This window comes from Elephas maximus, chromosome 8 (assembly GCF_024166365.1).
Source record: "Elephas maximus indicus isolate mEleMax1 chromosome 8, mEleMax1 primary haplotype, whole genome shotgun sequence".
Taxonomy (NCBI): Eukaryota; Metazoa; Chordata; class Mammalia; order Proboscidea; family Elephantidae; genus Elephas; species Elephas maximus.
This window is the reverse complement of record NC_064826.1, coordinates 26,040,803-26,061,719: the sequence shown is the minus strand read 5'-3', so window position 1 is coordinate 26,061,719 and position 20,917 is coordinate 26,040,803. Positions and strand designations below refer to the sequence as shown.

General features: G+C 38.5%; 1 protein-coding gene across 1 annotated transcript in view; it reads right to left on the bottom strand.

The window, feature by feature from the left end:
• Positions 1-13,676: 13,676 nt before the first annotated feature.
• The window catches only part of WASL (WASP like actin nucleation promoting factor), a 72,433-nt gene continuing 65,192 nt past the window's right edge, over positions 13,677-20,917 (bottom strand). Inside the window, exons 10-11 of the mRNA XM_049893138.1 lie at positions 17,972-18,080; positions 13,677-16,335 (exon numbers count right to left, since the gene is read on the bottom strand). Of these exons, the coding sequence (XP_049749095.1) occupies positions 16,274-16,335; positions 17,972-18,080 (171 nt within the window). The 3' untranslated portion in view covers positions 13,677-16,273. The remainder of the gene's footprint in view (positions 16,336-17,971; positions 18,081-20,917) is intronic.

Genomic DNA, 20,917 nt, shown 5'->3' with positions numbered 1-20,917 from the left:
TCAATCTGTAAGACTAAATAGTACAAATCTCATAATGAGACAAGTATGATATGATTAGATACTAAGAAGGCATATTTGTCATCAAGGAAAAACACTTCCTCATGGCTAGAACATGTTACGTCAGGCCGTAGTGCAATAAACACGCAAAGCATTACGACCATCATTATTTAGCTGAGGACAGGAATCTTCATCTTCCCTGCAAACTCATAGAGCTGGTATGAAAACTACCTCATGTCTATAAAGAGCTTTCAACTCACTGGGAGAGAGGCCATCCAAGACCAGATGAAGTGTTTAGGCTATGATTTACATGTGCACATTAATCTCCTAAAGTACACCTCGTCCTGATTTGAAATGGGGCCAGAATGCTGAGTTTCACTCTGTTGTACCAGCCCACTGCCATGGGGTATTTAATAACTCGGTGTCAGCAGGACCTTGATTTAACATCTGCCCTGAGCTCATTGCTAGAAGTGAGTGAAAGGAAGAGGTAAAAACAAGCTGAAGTGCATAGATTGAGCCACATTAAACACTGGGCTAAATCAATATGTCCTTGAAAAGACCTCATAACTACTTCCTTCCGTGACAAAGTTAAAACTGTCTCTTCTTTGTTTCTCTGAGGCTCGAAAGGTGGAACTGTATTTGCAACAATCATCAAATGCAGCAATAACCTGTTGCTCTCCAGTCTATTCCAACTCATAGCGAACCTACAGGAAGAGCAAAACTACCCCATAGGGTTTCCAGGAGCAGCTGGTGGATTCAAACTGCCAACCTTTTGGTTAGCAGCCTAGCTCTTAACTACTGCACCACCAGGGATACCCAATCACCAAATAAACCAAAAAACTCATTGCAGTCAACTCAATTCTGACTCACAGGGACCAAATAGCATGGCATAAAAAGACCAAGAATTCACCTAAGAATTATAAAATTCAGAAACATTGAACCAATCTTCATGGACTTAACAACTTCCACAAATATCTTCTGAGTACCTACAATGGTCCAGAGAGTCTTCTAGGCACTGAGGATACACAATGAAAAAAGGAGGCAAAACCCCTGTCCTCCAGTAACTTACATCCTAATGGAGGGATCGTTCACCATTCCTTCCTGCATCCACTCATTTACTCACCAAGTGCCCCCCTGGGACTGAGGCATCTGAAGGGAACCAGCCTTTCCAGAATGTGTGGTAAGAGCTGAGTCAGAGGCAGGTGTAGGGTCCTATGGAGAAGGCTGGCCATCTAAAGCTGGGATTAGCAAACTTTTTCTACAAAAAGCCAGAGTAAATATTTTAGACTTTGTGGATCATACAGTGTCTGTGGCAACTTGACTCTGCCATTGCTGGGCAAAAACAGCCATCGACGATACGAAAATGAATAAGCATGTTTGTGTTCTAGTAACGCATAATTTATGGACACTAAAATTCAAATTTCATGTAATTTTCATGTGTGGTGAAAGACTTATCTTCTTTTGAAATTTTTTCAACTGTTTAAAAAGGCAAAACTATTCTTGCTGTGCAGGCTGTCAAAAATAGGTGTTAGATGGATGCAGCCTGAGGGCCACAGTTTACCACAGACCCTTGACTTAAAACTAAGGGGTCGAGGAAAGCTTCTCGGAGAAGGTGACACTGATCTGTATTTTTAAGGAATAGAGGAATGAATGATGGCCATGGGGACTGGGGAAGTACATTTCAGCTTGAGGGACCAGAATCGTATAGAAATTAGCTGAAAATCACAGGGCTTAATGTAATTCTGTAAAAACAACAATTTGATAAAAATGTTAATATTTTGGTCATTTTTTCCCCTGGTATTGGTCATTTTGGTGGATTAAAAATAGGGCTATTTGATGGTTTTCCTGTATGGTCTTTGCTTACTACAAAAATAAAACAAAAATAGTACATGATTATTAGGAAAAAATCAGAACATACAGATAAGCAGAACATAATGAATCCCCATTATCCCACCCATATAGAACGATTACTGATAACCCTTTACTGTATATCTTTTTAAAGGTCTTTTTAAAGGCTAATTAATGCATATTTGAACACACATATTTTTTCTACAAAAAGGGAAGACAGCATACATACCATTATACATCACATTTTATTTAAGTAATTTCAACAATTGTTGGATATTTAGATTATTTTGATTAGCCTCCCATTGTTCTGTTCCAACTGAATCCGTAGTATTTGGTTATTCTAAGTTTTAACTATTCCACAAAGTCCAGAGAAGAAACGATTGGCTGAAAATCAGAGCTAAAAAACTGTCTCCTAGATAAGCAGGTGTGACCCATCACTGCAGTACACCAAGCTGGAAACTGGGTTTTAACTCAACTGCCATGTTTACCAGCTTTCTCTCAGCCGAATTGCATGCCTGTCTGAATCACAGAGGAATGAATTTGTAAGACAAACTTCTAAAAGTCTGTGACATTTTTTAGGCTGAATAAAAAAGCAAGGATGGGAGAGAGTTGGGGGTTGGGCTAAGGTTCACAGAAGAGTGTCCTAAAGAACTTCCTGTTAACTAAAGAATGTGGACTTAATCATGAAAGCCATGGGGGAGGCATCAAAGGATTTCAAGAGGAGGAATGACATGATGTTTATATTAAAAAAAAAAAAAAAAACAACCCAGTGCCCTCTATAGGTTTTAAAAATATGACTGTGTAACAGAAAGGAAGATGGACTCGGCGAGGTCCACGTTGGTGGCAGGAAGACCAGGTGGAGACCAACGAAATGATCTAAGAACAAGGAATGCAGACCTGTGAAAGCTGCGTAAGTGTAGAGGAGACAGAATAGGTAAAGCAGAAATAAAGAAAGCATATACTCCCCAGAATTTGGTTACCGGTTATAGGTAGTCGGCAAGGGCAATAAAAGAGAAGCGTCTTAGGTTGACACCCATATTCCTGGCTTGACCAATTAGGTGGATAATGGTACCACAAAATGGGACAGGGAATGTAGGAGGAGCAGGTTTTGGAGGAGGAAAACGAGTTTTAAATATATTGTGTTTGATGTGCCTATCCATTTGGATGTGTGGGTCTAGAATTGTGGGGGTGGGATGTGTTCCTGAGGTAAGGATTTGAGGGTCATGTGGCATGATAGAAAATGCCTCTAGTTCATTCAACACCTTTAGTCTTTAGTCAGCATGAGATTCAGGTCTTAATCCTCAAGCAACATCCTGACTTTCCACTTCTATGTGTTTGCTTACATTGTCTCTTCAGTTCAGAATATTCTTTTCCCATCTTCCTGGGTCAATAAACTACTCTTCTTTCAAGGCCCAGTTCTCCCATGAATTTATCTGTTCCAATCCTCTGAATTCTCATTGTTCTTTGCTCAAACTTCTCTTTTGGTGCCTACCACATTTTGCCTTGCATTATATTATTTGTGTACCTAGCTAATTCCTCCTGTCCTACTGCATTGTATACTGGAGGTCAGGGATTGTATGTCATAGTTATGCCATATACATAAAAAAAAATAAATAAATACACACATTTGAATAAAAAAAAAATAGATGGTAATAATTAGCTACTCAGTGACAATGAGGAGATTGGCCCCAGGGTCTAGGGCAGGGCAGGCCCTACTCTTGGAGGCTAAGAGGCTCCAGGGAGCCTATCACTAAGAAGCAGCCAGTAGACATTTCCCTGTGTGTACATTTTAGGGCCAAATTCTAAGAATATCTGCATCTATTCTCACTGGTCCTCCTCCCCAAAGAATCCATCTCTTTTCCATGTGTGACCTAGGGGCAGCACTCAGGTTGTTGTCATGGTTGGCTGTGTAGCCTATAGTCGTCCACAGAATATTCGGACAAGCGAAGGACTGACAATTGGAAAATGGAAATTGGCTTAGGCTGGGTTCTCTAGAAAAGTAAAACCAGTGAAGCGTATAAATATATAAGGAGAGGTCAGATGAACAGGAACCAGCTATAGGATCTACAGCAAGCAAAAGCCAGTGAACTTGGCCAGAAAGTCCACCTATATTGGACACAGGCCACACCCCCAAGGAAACTCCCTTTCAACTAATTGGCTGCTCACAACACATTTTATCATGGAGGTGATTACATCATCACATAAGTACTAAACTATAAACTGCCAAACCACGGAGAATCATGGCCCAGCCAAGTTAATACACAACCTTAGCCATCACAAAAGTCCTATTTTATAAGTAAACCATCCTGAGGTAAAATTATGTCTCTCAAAGTATAAGCTTTAAAACTCTAGCTCTTGAGTTCATTAGACAAATTTTCACACAGAAGCTGAGGTTTTTGACTTGACATATTATGTTTGGCCACTGGATACTCTTCACTAATTTTCAGATGACTAATTAGCTGTGCAGTCTTAATACTAAGCTAGTTTGTTAGCAACACAACTCTTTTTGAGTCATTCAGTCTTTTGGGTCATATATTTAGAATTTTTTTAAACGAGGCATGAATTGGAAAGTATACATTCTCCTCAGATCAAAATACTGTTGTCTCCAGCACAGACTTGATGAAGTACCCTATCTTCCTGAATGCAATCTTATGATCCATCAATCACTGTTACTTAAATACAAAAATAAATGACCTAAAGTCACCCCCAGGTTGCACTTCCAAGTTGTCGCCTGAACTTATCAAAGAATAATTCCCCTTCAAGCCTGGGGGTGGGGTGGTGGTGAAAAAAGCACCCCGGATTAGAAACCAATAATTCTCCTACATATGTAAACAGATGATCCAACAAATAAAAGCTCAGAGGAACTCTTTATATTGCAAGCAAAATCGGGAAAAATGGGGCATTCTTATTTTTTAACATGGAAGGGAAAGGGTCAGGGGAAAAATATGGTAAAACCTGCAAAAACCAGAACCTGAGTAAGGCGGGAACCAGTAAGAGAAGGAAAACTCAAATATTAAATAAGCAATAGAGAAGTGGCAAGACTGTACCCCGTCAAAGGTGGAAAACTGTGAGACCTGGAGAAACACGGCAGTCCCCTTGAGTTCCGGTTCTCACAAATTTCACTGTACATTTCTTTATACCAATGGCTTAGTCTTTCTGTAAGTCAGGCTTCAATCTTCTGCAGCTTTTGCTTTATCGGCAGGAGTTGTGGAGGCTAAGCAGGAGGCCAGACAGAAAGCTGGAAACGTCACTTTCCGAAGAAGCCAGGTAACGCTACTCAACAGCACCCTTATTTATTTTTCTTTAAAAGCTGCCAAGGATTTTTGGTGACTCTTTGCAGAGACACTTGGAGGCAGTTTAAGAGGAATTTTGATCCGTTAGAATTTGTTGGAATGAATAAAAATTCTTTTACCCTGGAGCTTTTCCTAATAAAAGATACTTTTAAAGAAACAAAATGCAAACTTTTTTTCAACATTAGCCAAAAAAAAAAAAGGCAAAACAAATCCAACAACGTCCCATGTACAGCATTCAGAAATTAAGTCACCATTGGGTTGACAAAAATAGAAAATGCTTAAGGAAGGAAGACACACTGCAGAGATTGAACTCGGAGAGGACTCTGAAGTAATTCCAAATAATCATCTATAAACATTTGGGACTACTCAAACAGGCCAGTTACCTAACCTAATATTTCAAATGAAAAAATATTTTTGTGGTGATGCAGGGGAAAATGGAGGCTGGGGAGGAGCAAAGCAAAGAGAAATGATACAAGACATTCTATTCACTGAATACTCCAAAAATCGGAGGCTATCTGAATTGACGCCTTTGAATTATGGTGTTGGTGAGGAATATTGAATTATCCCGTGGACTGCCAAAAGAATCAACAAATCTGTCTTGGAAGAAGTACAGCCAGGATGCTCCTTAGAAGCAAGGATGGCCAGACTACGTCTCACATACTTTGGACGTGTTATCAAGAGGGATCAGTCACCAGAAAAGGACATCATGCTTGGTTAAAGTAGAGGGTCAGCAAAAAAGAGGAAGATCCTCGGTGAGATGGATTGACACGGTGGCTGCAACAATGGGATGGCGCAGGACGAGGCAGTGTTTCTGTTGTATACAGGGTTACTATGAGTCGACACTTACTCTACAGCACCCAACAACAATACTCCTCATCTCAAAACTTTCTTTGGCCGACCTTAGTAGCTGTGGTTTAGCTGCATGATTAGAATATAAAATCCGTTCTGTTGCCTTTTGTTTTTTGGAAAACAGAGAATGACAGCATTTCCCTTTGGGTCTTTGCATCTGCATTAATAGAAAAATCCCAAGCCTCCTCCATTTCAAGATATTGAAGAAACATTTCTATTTTTTACCCAGACCATAACTGTTGTCTTAAAGCCACCTGGTAGGCAGGGAATTACAGCAGATGGGTATATCCCTTGTATTAAGACAAACCTGGGTTGAGGTTCAGCTCTGTCACTTACAGGCTATTTAGCTTTGTGCAAATTATTTAACCTAAGCTTCCTTTGCCTTGGCTGAAAAATTGGGATAATGCCTTCCTCATATAAAGCATTTCATGCACTATCCAACATTTAATAAGTATTCCAATAAGTATTGATTAGTATTATGATGGATATTTTAAGTATAATTTTTTTCAAAGTAAGAGAAGCATGGCCCTGGGACTTTTGGAAGCCCTTTTAAATGGCTTCATTACGATCATCAAAAAGTAGTCCAGTGTACAAGGTAATTATGAGCCCAAGAGACAGAAGGGGCCACGTGAACTGGAGACTATGTCATCCTGAGACCAGGGGAACTAGATGGTGCCCAGCTACAACCGATGACTGCCCGGACAGGCAACACACTGGAGAACCCCTGAGGGAGCAGGAGAGCAGTGGGATGCAGACCCCAAATTCTCATAAAAAGACCAGACTTGATGGTCTGACTGAGACTGGAAGACCCTGGTGGTCATGGCCCCCAGACCTTCTGTTGGCCCAGGACAGGAACCATTCCCAAAGCCAACTCTTCAGACATGGATTGGACTGGACAATGGATTGGACAGAGATGCTGGTGAGGACTGAGCTTCTTGGATCAGGTGGACACTTGAGACTATGTTGGCATCTCCTGCCTGGAGGGGAGATGAGAGGGTAGAGGGGGTTAGAAGCTGGCGAAGGGGTTAGAAGCTGGTGAAATGGGCACGAAAAGAGAGTGGAGGAAGACAGTGGGCTGTCTTATTAGGGGGAGAGTAATTGGGAGTATTTAGCAAGGTGTATATGGGTTTTTGTGTGAGACTGACTTGATTTGTAAACTTTCACTTAAAGCACAATAAAAATTATATTGAAAAAAAAAGTAGTCCAGTGCAAAGGTGGTGTCCACATTAGTGTCCTCTGTACAGTGCAGTATCCAGAAGGGAGACAGAGCCAAGGGATACCACTCTGAGGAAGTCAGAGCGTAGTCTACACAGGGAATTGCAAACTAAACGGGCAGGTGTTAACTGTGCACTCTGTGGAAAATGTTCATCAGAAAACACTTCTATGGGCTGGTAAACCCATTGCCACTACAAAGCAGGACTGATATTTGCAGGGGTTCTTGATATTCCTTACAAGAAGGCCATGGAATTTTCACTGTGCTTGCCATCCCCCAGTATCAATCCTCTTAAAAGTTTCGAGAACCCACAGCTGCCAAACCAAACCCTCTTCTTTGCATTTCATATCTCCCCTCCCTGCCGTTGACATTTCATTTCTGTGATGGGGACAGGACGTGGGAGGGACTGGCAGAAGTATAAAACAACAAATTGTTTTGGATAATCTCTAGGAGGGGTAAGCAGAATAGAGGTTTTTGCCACAATATTTAGTGAACAACTGGAGAGTGATTTAATGGGGCAATGGCTTCAAGAGAAGTGTTAACTGAAGACTGGGGAGCAGTCCCATAATTCTCTGAAACCTGATGTTTCTAATGTTTCTTGTTTGGATAATAAACATTGTGCAATAGTTTCTATCTGGAAAATTTAGGCCTTGAAACCAAAAAAAAACCTTGAGGAAAACACAGTTTTCTACATTTTAAACTTTTCATACAATTATTTCTGTTCCTCCGGAAGACTTAGCTGGAACAGAGCTGGTAAGTCAATGTATACCTTTCTCAAGGTGCACATTTATTCAGGCTATTCTAGGATAATTAGATAACAAAGCCTAAAATGTCACTGGCACCTACATTTCTCTAAATACCATGTTGAACACTGAGGTTTTTGCATGCCCCAAATTCCACAGCTGATGGCCCTTGTCTAGTTATAAGAAATGCTGATTTTGCTTTGGCAAAACTCTGGAAGGATATGTGTCTTGCCTATGTCAGTGATTTAAACTCTTGCCATATTTAGATAAAGTACACAGCAATTTTATACTAATGACCCTCTATAAAACAGCCCATAATTACCGAATCTCCCAACTAGCCTAAATTTTCACCACCGAACCCACTGCCAGTCTAATGGGTAATGATTACAAACATAAATCTCTTCCTCATCCTTTACAGTTTCCCCCTAATTTTCTCATTAGATGCAGAGGCAGTGATGTAAACATCCTCAGAAGCATGACCTAAGGCTAATAAGCTTATTGCTCTATCTAAATGGAGTCAGCTTCAGAAGAAACTGTGACACTAATTACTCCTCCTTGTTGTACCTGGGCAACTTGTTTTCAATTTCCACGGGTCCGAGTAGTTCCATAAATACATTTTATATAAATCAGTGTACGTGAACGTTCATGCCCATGAACACCAACACAAAGGTTTAAATGGCATTAAGCAGCTCCAAGGCTGCCATCTCCAGTCACCTGCTAGAGCAGACCTCGTGTTGTCAGGTTTAGAAGTGGCTAGCATGGCCTCGGCCACTGGTACCTGTACATCTCCAACATTTCGTGCCAAGGTGTCTCTGGCTCTCCTTTCCTCCTTCACCAAATGCATGGTTCTTTGTCATTCTTTCATCATTAATCACAAGCACAACTTCTATTCCTAACGCGACTGTGTCAGGGCAATTTAATAAACTACGAAAATCTGCTAAGGAGGTACAGGGGGTGGGGGGAGCCTGATTTCTCAACAGGACATGAATTTCTATACATGCAGTGAGAGATTTTTGTTTTATTCCGGGGTCTACTTCCAACTTACAGTTAACAAGACTTTGAACCAGTTCATTCCGTTTGAACTCCTGCAGAGAATTTGCATTTCTAACAAGTTCCTGGGAAACTATACATTAAGAATCACCTGGGAATTTTGTTAAACTATAGATTCTGATTCAATATATCTGGAGTGGAAATGCAAATTCTCAGCAGGGAACTCGTGAGAAATGCAAATTCTCAGCAGGGGTTTGAACTGCAACTTTAGCAGTTCAAAGCCCTGTTACAGTAACAATAATCATTTAAAATTTTATTTTAGTATAGGACTTTAGGAGCCCTGGTGGGACAGTGGTTAGGTGATACAGCTGCTAACCAAAAGGCCGACAGTTCAAATCCAACAGCCATTCCTTGGAAACCCTATGGGGCAGCTCTACTGTCCTCTAGGGTTGCTATGGGTTGGAATTCACTGAACATTAGGACAACATTCTAATTCAAGTGAATTCACCTGGTCGGTTTGAAAATAAATCAGGCATCTGAAAACTTCTGAAGACTCAGGAATATGATATAAAGCAAAAATTTCCTTATATTCCTGTTTTTTTCCTTATTCACCAGTTCCCATTTATACTCGAGAAACTTGTATATTTGAAAGCTTTAGAATAAACTCTCCAAGAAAAAAGTTCCTTTACTTTTTTTACAATGCCCATTCCTAGGCTCAATTTTGTGGAGCGTCTTCTCAACACGAAACTACAGCAATGCTATTCACGTGGTCAAAGAACCCCCCAGTTTTATTCTCATGTCAAGCAGTTCACATGTGAGGCTGACACTGAAATTCTAACACACCATATGTCACAAACCAAGATGAAGACAGGAAGATAATGGTACATCTTAAGTGTTCCCAGGCATGCAGTGGAAACCACCACATTTTTTTTTTTTTCTATACACGTTATTCTGTCTTCCAACAACCCACCACATCCCATTTGAGTTCAACTGTACATACAGTGGGCTTCTCAAAGTCTTTAGAGAATCAAAGCTGAACTCAAATGCACAATATATTTGTTTCTCCCTATCCCTTTTCTTCTAAGCTGGTACAACACTGTTAGGTTTAGTAAGATTTGGATATTTGGAAAAAGAAGAAACATATGAAAATGAGTTTTCATCAAATCAGTTTTTCTGTAGTTTCGGCTTCTGGCAAAGTGATGAAAATGCTTAAGTAAAAAGAAGGATGGAGTCAGTAGGTGCATAGATTTTGTCTCTCTGCACGTGGTCCATCTGGTCAGGCTGACCCAGGCATGTTGGCTGTAGCACTTCTGTGCACTGGTGCAGATCTAAAGCAACCATCTGGCCCAGGGTCTACTCGAACTTTCTAAACATCGTTGGGCAGCAGACCCAATATAAACATGTTCTACAGCATCCAGGCATTCAACCATGGCCATAGCAAGGCCACTTAAACAGTCAAAACGTGCTCCAATTACAGGTGGCTTGGAAAGGTGATTGGTGGAATTCTAGGACAATGCTTATTAAATTATGCTCTCATAATCACTTAACTATTGACGTTAACCACATCACAACCTTTGACAGATACCCACAGTAAAGTTTAGAAAACTCTTTAAAAAACAAAAACAAACATTTACAACGGACAGCTGTAAGTTGAGGTTTAGCTGAGTACATACAAAATTATTATCCTATGAGGTTGAGCGGTTTAAAGAAAACATCAGTTCTACATTTAGACCCTTTCTCGATAAACAAAAAACATACTATTTCATCAGCTTCTCTCTAACTAAAAACTAGCTTCCTTCAAAATGAAGATTCTAATACATTTCTTACTTTTACCTAGCCTTCTCCAAAGGAGCCCTGGTGGGGCAGTGGTTAAGGGCTCTCTGAATGATCAACAGTTTGAACCCACAAGCCCCTCCTGAGGAGAAAGATGTGGCAGTCTGCTTCCGTAAAGACTACAGCCTTAGTCGGAAGCAACTCCGTGGCACTGGGTTTGGTTTTGGTTTAGCATTCTACAAGCTTAAAAAAAAAACCTGCTCACAAACACAAATCCTATTGTCCTTTCTCTGCTTCTTTAGACTTCTATCCTAGGTACTAAAAACAACAACAAAAAAACCAGGTTGTTTCTTTTGGGGCTCAAAAGCTGATTTAAGGGGTTAAAAATAAAATATCTAGAAGACAACAGTAAGAATTGAGACATTTTGTAAACAACAGTTTTCTGTTTTCCTGTAGTTAATTGGACATAACATCTTTTCCTTTCACTCAATGTTTCTTTCAACACCGGATCCAAGTTTTATTTTCCTGCCTCTTTTCCAAAAAGCGTGAAGTACATGCAACCAAATTAGAATCCCCCCTCTCACCAACAATAAAACCAGGAAGTTGGATTTAAAGTGCTGTTTGTCCTTGTGTTCCTTGGAAGAACTCCCGGTCTTTAAACTGACATTGCAGCTGTTGACTGAAAAACTATAGAGAAAGATTAATACATTCTCAAACTAATTCTCTATCAGGCAGGCTGGTAGTAAGAGTTCACCAAATACTTACATTTAAGTAAAGACCCATAAGAAACTAATGAACATTATGTGAATGTAGAATAAAAAGTTCTACACCTCATTTCAACCCAGTACTAAATGACAGAAGTGCCCTGTGATGACCAAATGCTTGTACAATGTAGAGTGACCGCCATCACTGAGCCAAAATATTATCACATGCTTCAGAGTCAGAGGCCAGCTCTTCAAAGCAAGCCAGCTTTCCTGGGCAGACAAGTACAGGACGCCGGTGGCTTCCATCAACACCCAGATACGTGAAAAAGGGGGAAATTTATAGCCAAAAATCCTTCAGAAACAAATTAAATCCACAATTTAAGAAAATTGAGGAAAAAAAAAGAATAAAAAGACGTTATGGTGCATTAACTCCATCTAACTGACCATCGGCAAGCCCCTCAACCACTGGGAGTATGCCTGCCTTCACCTGTGGAACGGAAGGCTAGGTTCAATGGTCTCCGTGTGTTTTCTGTTCTGCTTTCACTCAGTGGTCTTCACGTGTCTTTCAGTTGTGATATAAGCATTTTAGATTTAAGGTGGGCAGCCTATCTTACTTCACTGTTGTATCTTAATGCCCACCACATACTTAGTTCTTACTAAACGGTTGTTTAAATATGGTGATGTTGATGCTTTCTAATTAGCTTCCTTCAAACTAGAATTCTAAAAAATTCTCAGAAGTAGACCTTGATGAAAATCCTCCCACATCTAGCAATAACTAATACTTACCAAATTTAGGTCACAATATGACAACCAATTCAAAACAGAAAAGTGTCTTCCGTTTAAACTCCATAATGCAAATTTATACCGTTAAAACTGAATTTCCTCTCAAACAGAAAAAAAAAAACTTTACCAAGGTAAGTATAATAGATTTTTTGTTCTTGTTAAAAGAATCAGGAGTCAGTTCAAATTTACTAGGAATCCCCAACCACTAAGTAGAAAACATACAAATATATGACTAAATTGAAAACTACCTATAAAGCTACTATCTTTGTATCTTACCTAAAATAACTGTGTTCCATTCATATCTTGAGTTTTCAGTCCTGATAGTGGTGCACCTATCCAGTTTAGATGTACACTAGACTTGTTTTAAATAGTCTCAATATATGGTTAGTAAATTAAAAAAAAAAGCTGTGGCAGATGTGTCTGGCCATTTTGTTAAAAGCCAAATTTTTCAATAGGCTCCCTAATGGCAACGGACATACCTTATTATAACATCTGCAAGGCTGTCTTAGCTGCAAAGCATGGTCCCTATCATATTCACAGCAGCTAGTTTACTACACCTTCTATCCCAGTAGCTTCCCTAGAAAGCAGTTTTTAAAAGAAATCTATGAATAAATGACCAAGAGGTTATAAGAGAATGCTGTTTTTGAGGTGAGCTATGAAAATGCCAGTAAAATAAATGTGCAAGGTAAAATTCTCCAACTTTTTCAATAAAGGGTTTTGGATTGTACTATAAATAGACCTTATCTCTACACATGTCCTTTAGGAACTCCACTCCTAAAGGCAAGTCAATCATTTCAGGAATTTCTCCATTGATTAGATAAACGCGATGCGACAGGGAGAATTTTAAGGCACATTTCTCTTTCTTAAAAAAAAAGTGTTAATGTAGTCTTAAATGTTCATATACAACAGAAACAACTTTTTAATATTCTTCAAATGCTTGTTAAATGTGGCTAAAGCTCCAGAAAGCATCTTGTAGCATCCTACACACTGGATTCCATAACTCAGTTTAATCTTCAGACATCCACTTGTGCCAGAGTCAATGGAATGGAAAATTCTATTTATCAAAAGCTGAGTTTCCTGTTTAAAATGAGCACCATCTTTAATGCTGTTTACTAAAAGCTGTTCAAGTCCTACGTGAATTGCTATATTTGGCTTTTTTGAAATTACTAGTAAACTCTAGTGTCACTCTGATGTAGAGAACGCTAACATTTTTGGTAAGTGAGAGTTCCGAGCCATTGACCTTGCAGTGTGGCGTCCAGGGAGCTGCAGAGCAGCTGTCATGCTCCCAACAGTACAGGGTGTAACATTCTTCCACTCGCTGTGTTTACTTAACGGCACACTCTAACTCTGAGGGCATGCAGGCTTCTGAAAACTTCAACCATTATTATTCACTGTTGTGTACCCTCTGCTATACCTAGCAGTTTAAAGAATTTTATCTATTTAAATCTCTTGACAATAAACAAAAACACACTACTTCATGCTATTTGGGTCAAATTAATTTTATTATGCTCCATGATGAATTGCCACCAGTGCAACATCCTATTCACTATACATTTCAAAAAAAAAAAAAAAAATTCACATACTAAACAAAATTTCAGTTGATAAATGGAAATGAATGATTGAAAGTCTTTATGAATCTCATACATACAATTCGTGGCTATCTGAAATTGTCTATCACGTAGCGTTTAGATAGAAAAAGCCTCATGCTAGCTTGTTAAACGGGAAGGCTATCAGACAATCATTTAGCTGGAATATATATGGGAGGCTTTCAGACGATGCACAGGTACAGTGCTGCCCACAGAGCCAGACGGCGGAGGACTGAAACATGCAACCTTTACATCTCACTTAGTAAAGCAGATTTGAGTCGTCATGCCTGGACGGAACGTTACAAGTGCCGTGTTTCAACCAACAGTAATTTAGACTTTGTGTAACAACAACGATGACAAAACCGTTTTTTCTTTAGAAAGGAAGAATAAACTCAATTACCTTTTGGCAAATTATACACCCTTCTTACATGTTTAAAATTGTGTTTCTAACCTAAAGAATTGATGTCCTCCGCTCAGAGCAGTTCCTGATAAATTTTTACCATACCAAAGTTAACTGAAAAACCCTGAATTCCTTGGCTAAAAGTTAAGCAAGATCTTAAACTGGCATTACCTTAAGACATTTCTAGAAAATTTAAAATGTTTTTTATAATGTCAAAAGGAAAATGCTTAATGTTATTTAAAATAATTATACTGTTCTATTTACCATTTTCACAAATTCCTAATTCTATTGGTTAATAGTTGTTCAGCCTCATCCACACCAGACTCACTGAGCTCAAGCCACGATAAAAATAAAAGCAGAAAAAGGTTTCTAGCAGCAGAGGGCACTGTTTTTGCAAGAAATGAACGGCCTGGAATCTTTTCCACGTGCTTAAATTACTCTTGCAAGGAAGGTTAACATTCTCTGAATAACTTAACTATTTTACCGCACCACTTACTGCTTTCAGCAACAAAACCCTTGAAATTATTTCTTATTATAAGTAGATACATGATCCCTAGAGATGACGTGATAACTGGTTAAAATCCAAGCCACATCTTGCAGGTCCAGCCTGTCAAGATCATGCCAACAATGCTAGATTTTGGTCAGTACAATTCTAGACAGCATAATTTTTAGGTGGATATTGTGACTGCAGCAATGAAATACATGTGGAACTACATGCTGCATATGACTCAAAGTGAGAAAAATGTGTCTGTATTTAAATCCAATCATTTTCCACCTAAAATTTAAAGTAGGTAGGTACGGTAGTTAGCGCTATAAATGTAAAACCACCACCTTAGGCAGATTAGTGTATTGTAGTGAGGCAAGGAGACCCTAATTTTAACACACCATTTAGTATGCATAACAAATGTGCAGGTTGTAAAATTTTATTAAAAAAAAAAATCTATCATTCAGTTATGTGTCGCAAGAAATTTGACATTAAGATGACCAATCTTTTAAGAAAAATGTAACCCTTCACCTGACATGTGACAAAAACCTTGAGAAGTTATCAAAATATATATATATATATATATAACATATTAGGTTTAGCATTATAGGGCATTTATTTGCAATTTTCTAGATTAGACTTTCATGGTTGCTATTTCTGAATATCTCAACCCATGTAAGCTGAAAAATACAAATACTTAATTCCACAACATTTTTTATCATGTTCTGATTTTTATGGTATTTTTAACCAAATATTGGAGTAACCACAATGCATAGCCCTTCAGGTCATATAGAGTGAAACTCTGGCCATAATGCCTCAAGCTCCGACAACTTAAATAACTTGGCTGTTTCAGAATAATACCAAAAATGCTTAAAAAATTGGTTTGCCAAAGAGCCTGCAACATTTGGTAAAGCATAAAAATCACCTAAGTCAAGTGCAGGTACGTGAGGGCTCCTTTTGATCCCAGCCTCCCAATGCCACTGCTGTACAATCACAGGCAATATTGCTGTAAGAGGCGTGTGGCTGCTTTTCGCCACTGGCATCTCGGCAGGGATTTTATGTAGAGCGTATTGCTAAAATTTCAGAAACTCATCAGTGTAGTGATGTCTGAAGAACGACGCGATGTATCAGCTTCAACATTCATGTACCATTGTACTCAAAATGAAGGAGCTACATAAACTAAGGTTTGCATCACTTAAAAAAGAATGTAGTGCTATACTAGATTTTAATAAGAAAATTTAGGTACAGAAAAAGTAGGGTATGAAAATAGTGTTTTCCTTCTGGCATTATAACTAAATTACATTAAGGTTTTTGTCAGTCTCATAATATTCAAGCTCCCTTGTTGATGGAATGAAAAGTATTCACAAATAAAGTGAGCATTCTGGTGTAAACTTGCACACAATAACAGGGAGTAGCTTTGTTGAAGATATGACAAACCTTTACAGATTAAATGAGGTATTGCACAGATTAATTACAAAAAAAGCAAAAAAGGCAACAAAAATATACAGCAAATTGGTAGAACATTTACATGATAACTTTACAGAATCCATAGACAGAAAAGTAGTGTTTAGTATTTCACCTTAAAAATATATATATATAATATATATTGATCAGTCTTCCCATTCATCATCATCCTCAAAATCTTCTTCGTCATCTTCATCCTCATCCTCATCTAGACAAAAATGATCAAGATGAACAATTAAAACATTATATGTAAATAAAATAACATTACATAATTCTTGGGTGGTTTCTCCCATTAGTTAACTCCTGAATTACACATCATTTGACTCCAGAAAGGATCTAGTTACTAAGATAGTTTAAAATGAATCTAATGAAATAAATCCAGAGTGTGACAGTGAATTGAATTTTAGAATACGAGCAGGGGCGGATTATCTCATCAGCAAGGTAAGCACGAGCTTACTTGTGCTTGCTTACTAATCTGTAGTGAACAATTTCACACGGGTTTCACACCACATTGTGAAATTGTTCACTACAGATTAGTGGCTACCTGGCTTACTGGGTCATCCATCCCTGTTAAGGACTGTACATTTGAAAAGAGGCTTCGATTCAATAGGAAGGTGCTGAAGGGTTAGGAGAGAGACAGATGACAGCCATACCTAGAAGCAGTATCTCTGATGTGGTGAAAAAATGTGAAATTGTTCACTACAGATTAGTAAGTAAGCCTGTGATTACCTTGCTTACTGGATACTCTGTTCCTGAACAGGAGTCAGATGACTTGGGTTCTAGTTCCTTAGTGTCTATGTAACAAGTTGCAATCTGTATACTTCTTAACGTGTAAATTCATGTCTGGGTTGGTCTTTCTGAGTTTTAGCCTTGCGTACTGCAAATCCAAATGCTTTCCTGTACTCTTCACACACAAATTCTCAAACTCAAAACTAGATTCTAAATTTTTATTTCCTTTCCCAGCAGGCTCTTGCCCCTCCATCCTGCTTTTCCCACTTTCAATTAATGGCATTTCTATCCTCACAGGTGATTAGGACAAAAACCTAGAAATTATTCCATCATCCTCTTTTCCATCATCCTTCACACCCAATCCACCATGTCGGCTGCTTTTGGCACTTCCACTGCTACACGGCACACCACCATCGCATCTTGCTTGGATCATTGCTAATCTATACTCCATTTGCCTCAGAGCCTCAGGCCCAATGGAGTGACATTATGTAGGCGCTAAGTTTTAGCGATAGCATGTTGCTGCCCTTCTAAGAGTCCTCCAGGGGCTGAGTACCGCTATTTCAGTGCAATCAGACGTGTTACTTCACTCTACAAGATGCTACGTGATTTGCCCAGTTGCTGCTTGCCCTTTCACCTTGTCTCATAACGCCCCTCCTTCAATTCACTGTTTCTAGTAACATGACTTTCTTTCTGTCCCTCAAACATGCCAAACTTATTCTCACTTTAGAGCTTTTGTAGCAGCTATTCCTTCTGGCTGGCTGACTCATTCTCATCATTTAGGCTGCATTCAAAATTCACCTCCTCAGAGAGGCATTTCTTGGCCATCCTATGTAAAATTTAACCCTTCTTCCTATCAGTAATTCTCCTAATTTTTAAAAAGCTTTCCTTGTAACACTCACCAGTATCTGAAATTTACGGTTAGAGCTAAGGTGTTCTGGCATCCGTTAAGTTTCAGATAGACTAGTCATAGAGGCAATAACTTCCTTAAATAGGCCCCAGAGCCCATATCAGTAAGTTACTCAATCAGCAGAGAAAAAGCTAGCAAAGACTGAGTTGTAAAATAAAAAAATAGTGTCATATATTCAAATTTATTACATATACACATGCAGATATACCTGAAGAATGAATGGCTTTGCTCCTTTTCTGCATCACTTCCATTAACGCACCCACAATTCCTGAAGTGGGGGCAGGTGTAGGTGGTGTAGACTCCTGGCCATCAGATACCTTGGAAAAGCAAGCGAGCAATATTCAGTGAAGAATCCTTAACAAAGAATCTCTGGCTCTGGAAATCTTACTTTCTTAGCATCACTTCTTAGTTTCAAAGAAAAGAAAGTAGGCAAGCCCAGGGCAAAATTAATCAAATTAAGAAGAAACATACTACCACCTTAAAAGAATATTAAAGAAATGTCTCCTCTTCTCCTTAATGTATAAGCCATCAATACATTTCCAAAATTTTGGTCATATTTGCATATCACGCTTTCGAATAATACCTGATTTGTATCTGAGGTACTTCTGTTCATTCCAGTATACAAAGTCTTAGATGAATAAACTAGCATCAAGAAACATCATTTTCACACCTAGGGATAATATTTAAATTCTTAAGAGTTGTCAGGCAGGAAAGGAAGCACACTTAACTGAAAAGATTTCTAGAAAAATTTGGCTTCACTAATAAACCTTTATATAGTCATACCTCATATGGTATAGTGAAACCTGTGAAAGCCAGAACCCGTGTAAGGCGGAAACCTGTCAGAGAAGGAAAACGCAAATATTTTCCACTAAGACAATTATTACGAAAGTAAGGCTGCACCCTGTCAAAGGTGGAAACTTGCGAGACCTGGAAAAACAAGGCAGTCTCATTGAGTTCCGGGTCTCACAGGTTTCACTGTATAAAGATATGATTAATACATGTGTATTATACTTCAAAATGAGTATTTCATAGCATATCACTTCCCTTTAAGGAAATTAGTTGGGAAGCTTTCAAAATGTACCTGTGTCACAAGGCAACTAACTACCTTTTTAGTAAAGCACTTCTGTCTCCCACAAAGTACATTTAGGGGAAAAAAATCAGTATCAAACGTTCTCATCAAAATTTAACTTATCAGAATGATAGTCTACACATAATTATCTTTATTCCAACACTCACATTAAAAAAGAGAACTAGATGGCCACTGACCATTCTGACTGGGGACACAATAGCTGGTCCCATATAGAATGGGAGAAAAATATGAAGCAGAAATAATTCTTATAAAAATTTTTTTTTTTCTAAAGCCAAACAACCTAGAACAGTAGAGAACAGAGGACTCCCTGAGACACTCTTTAAACCTAGAACAGAGCCTATCCCCTGAGGGTCACCTTTTAGCCAAACAGCAGGGTGGCACACAAAATAAAGGATATTACCCATAAGAAGACCATCAGTATCAGATCAAATGGTCAACAATTTCTCAAAAGCAAAGATGAGAAGATAAGGGGGCAGGGAAACTAGAGTACTGGAAAGGGAACACAGAACACAAAGACTGTTGACACTGTGATAAATACAACTAATGTCACTTAACAATTTGTGTAGGAACTGTCAAATGGGAACCTAACTCGTTGTGCAAACTTTCACTAAAAACTAAATTATTATTTCAAAAAGAGAGAGAGAGAAAATACTGGAAGTCTGTAGGGGACTGGAAAAAAAAAACCATAATTTGGAAAGTATTGCTCTAAATGCACTTTGACTAGAATCAGTAGCACTTTGTCTTTGGACTTATATTATCCATATAAAAGGTATATTATTGGTATAATTAAAGATGCACTAGAACAGCTGTATTAAATAACTATACAAGGTTTTTAAATATTTATTTTAATTAATTATTTAATATAAAAATTCCAAATTATCTCCCAAAGAAAAATTATTTCATTAGGACAAACTTTTCCTTTTGGTATTTACACATCTATTCCTAGTACTTGGTTTGGTCAAGAAACTTTTTTCTTTTAAAAACATTCAGAGTAACTCCCATAAGACAGAGATTCATTCATTAGTACTCAGGTTTTTGTGGGTTGTGTATGAGTCCGAATCAACTTGATGGCACACGACGAGAGATTAACTATTACTGGTGTAGAAGTGCCCCCAAATGAAAAAGACAACAGAAATAGTTTCAGAGTTTTAAATTTCAGCATGAGGTGGCTTTCAAAGAAATATGACAGCAGCAACGGGAAACACTTAGGCACCATTCAAACAACCTGAGAATATAAAGGAGCGGTACAATACTGCTATTGAAGACATTTTGAAAGCTCTTACTTCCTTGAACACAATGCTATTTGAGGCACTATTAACATGGAATTCAAAATATATGTGAGTGAACGGGTACATATCTCTTGCTAGCTCTTTAAAGTAATTCAGTGGGTTTATGTCAGACGTATTCATCACAGAAAAAACTGATGATTTATACTGATAATCCAAAGAAACATGGCCAGAGAAATTCAACCACAGAATGGTTAGTTTTTAAAAAATGAAGTAAATGTGTGGGCTTAGATCAAATGTATAATATGCCAATAATTCACTGATTATACCCTCTACGATAACACTCTAAATACAATAAAAAAGGGAGTGATTATTCAGGATAAAAATGGCTTACTAGGCTACACTCAGTATGGACATTTTTCCCTCTAAAGGGAATGCAGAGATCAAGTTGCAGGTGTTTTTGATTGTTTGTTTGCTTTCATCTGTGGGTAGAGCTGGGCTGGAAAAAGTGGTGGGAAGGGGAAAACATGAAATTTAACTCGCCATTTTTTTTAAATTGAGAAAAGAGGACACAACTTTATTAAAAATAAAACACCTCTTATCATAGCTGAATGAGAGAAAGAAACAAAAGCTGGTTGTGGGGGACAGAGGAACGAGAACAGGATGACAAAAAGGTAGTTTAGGCATGGGAAAGAGGAGGAAAGAAAGGGACATAGGGAGAAGCATAGATTCTAACATAAAAGTTAACTGAAAATAATTAGCACTATAAAAGCCTGCTGTTCACCTGGGCTGACATTTAATTTAATTTTGCCCGTAACCACTGTTCATAGCTCTTCAA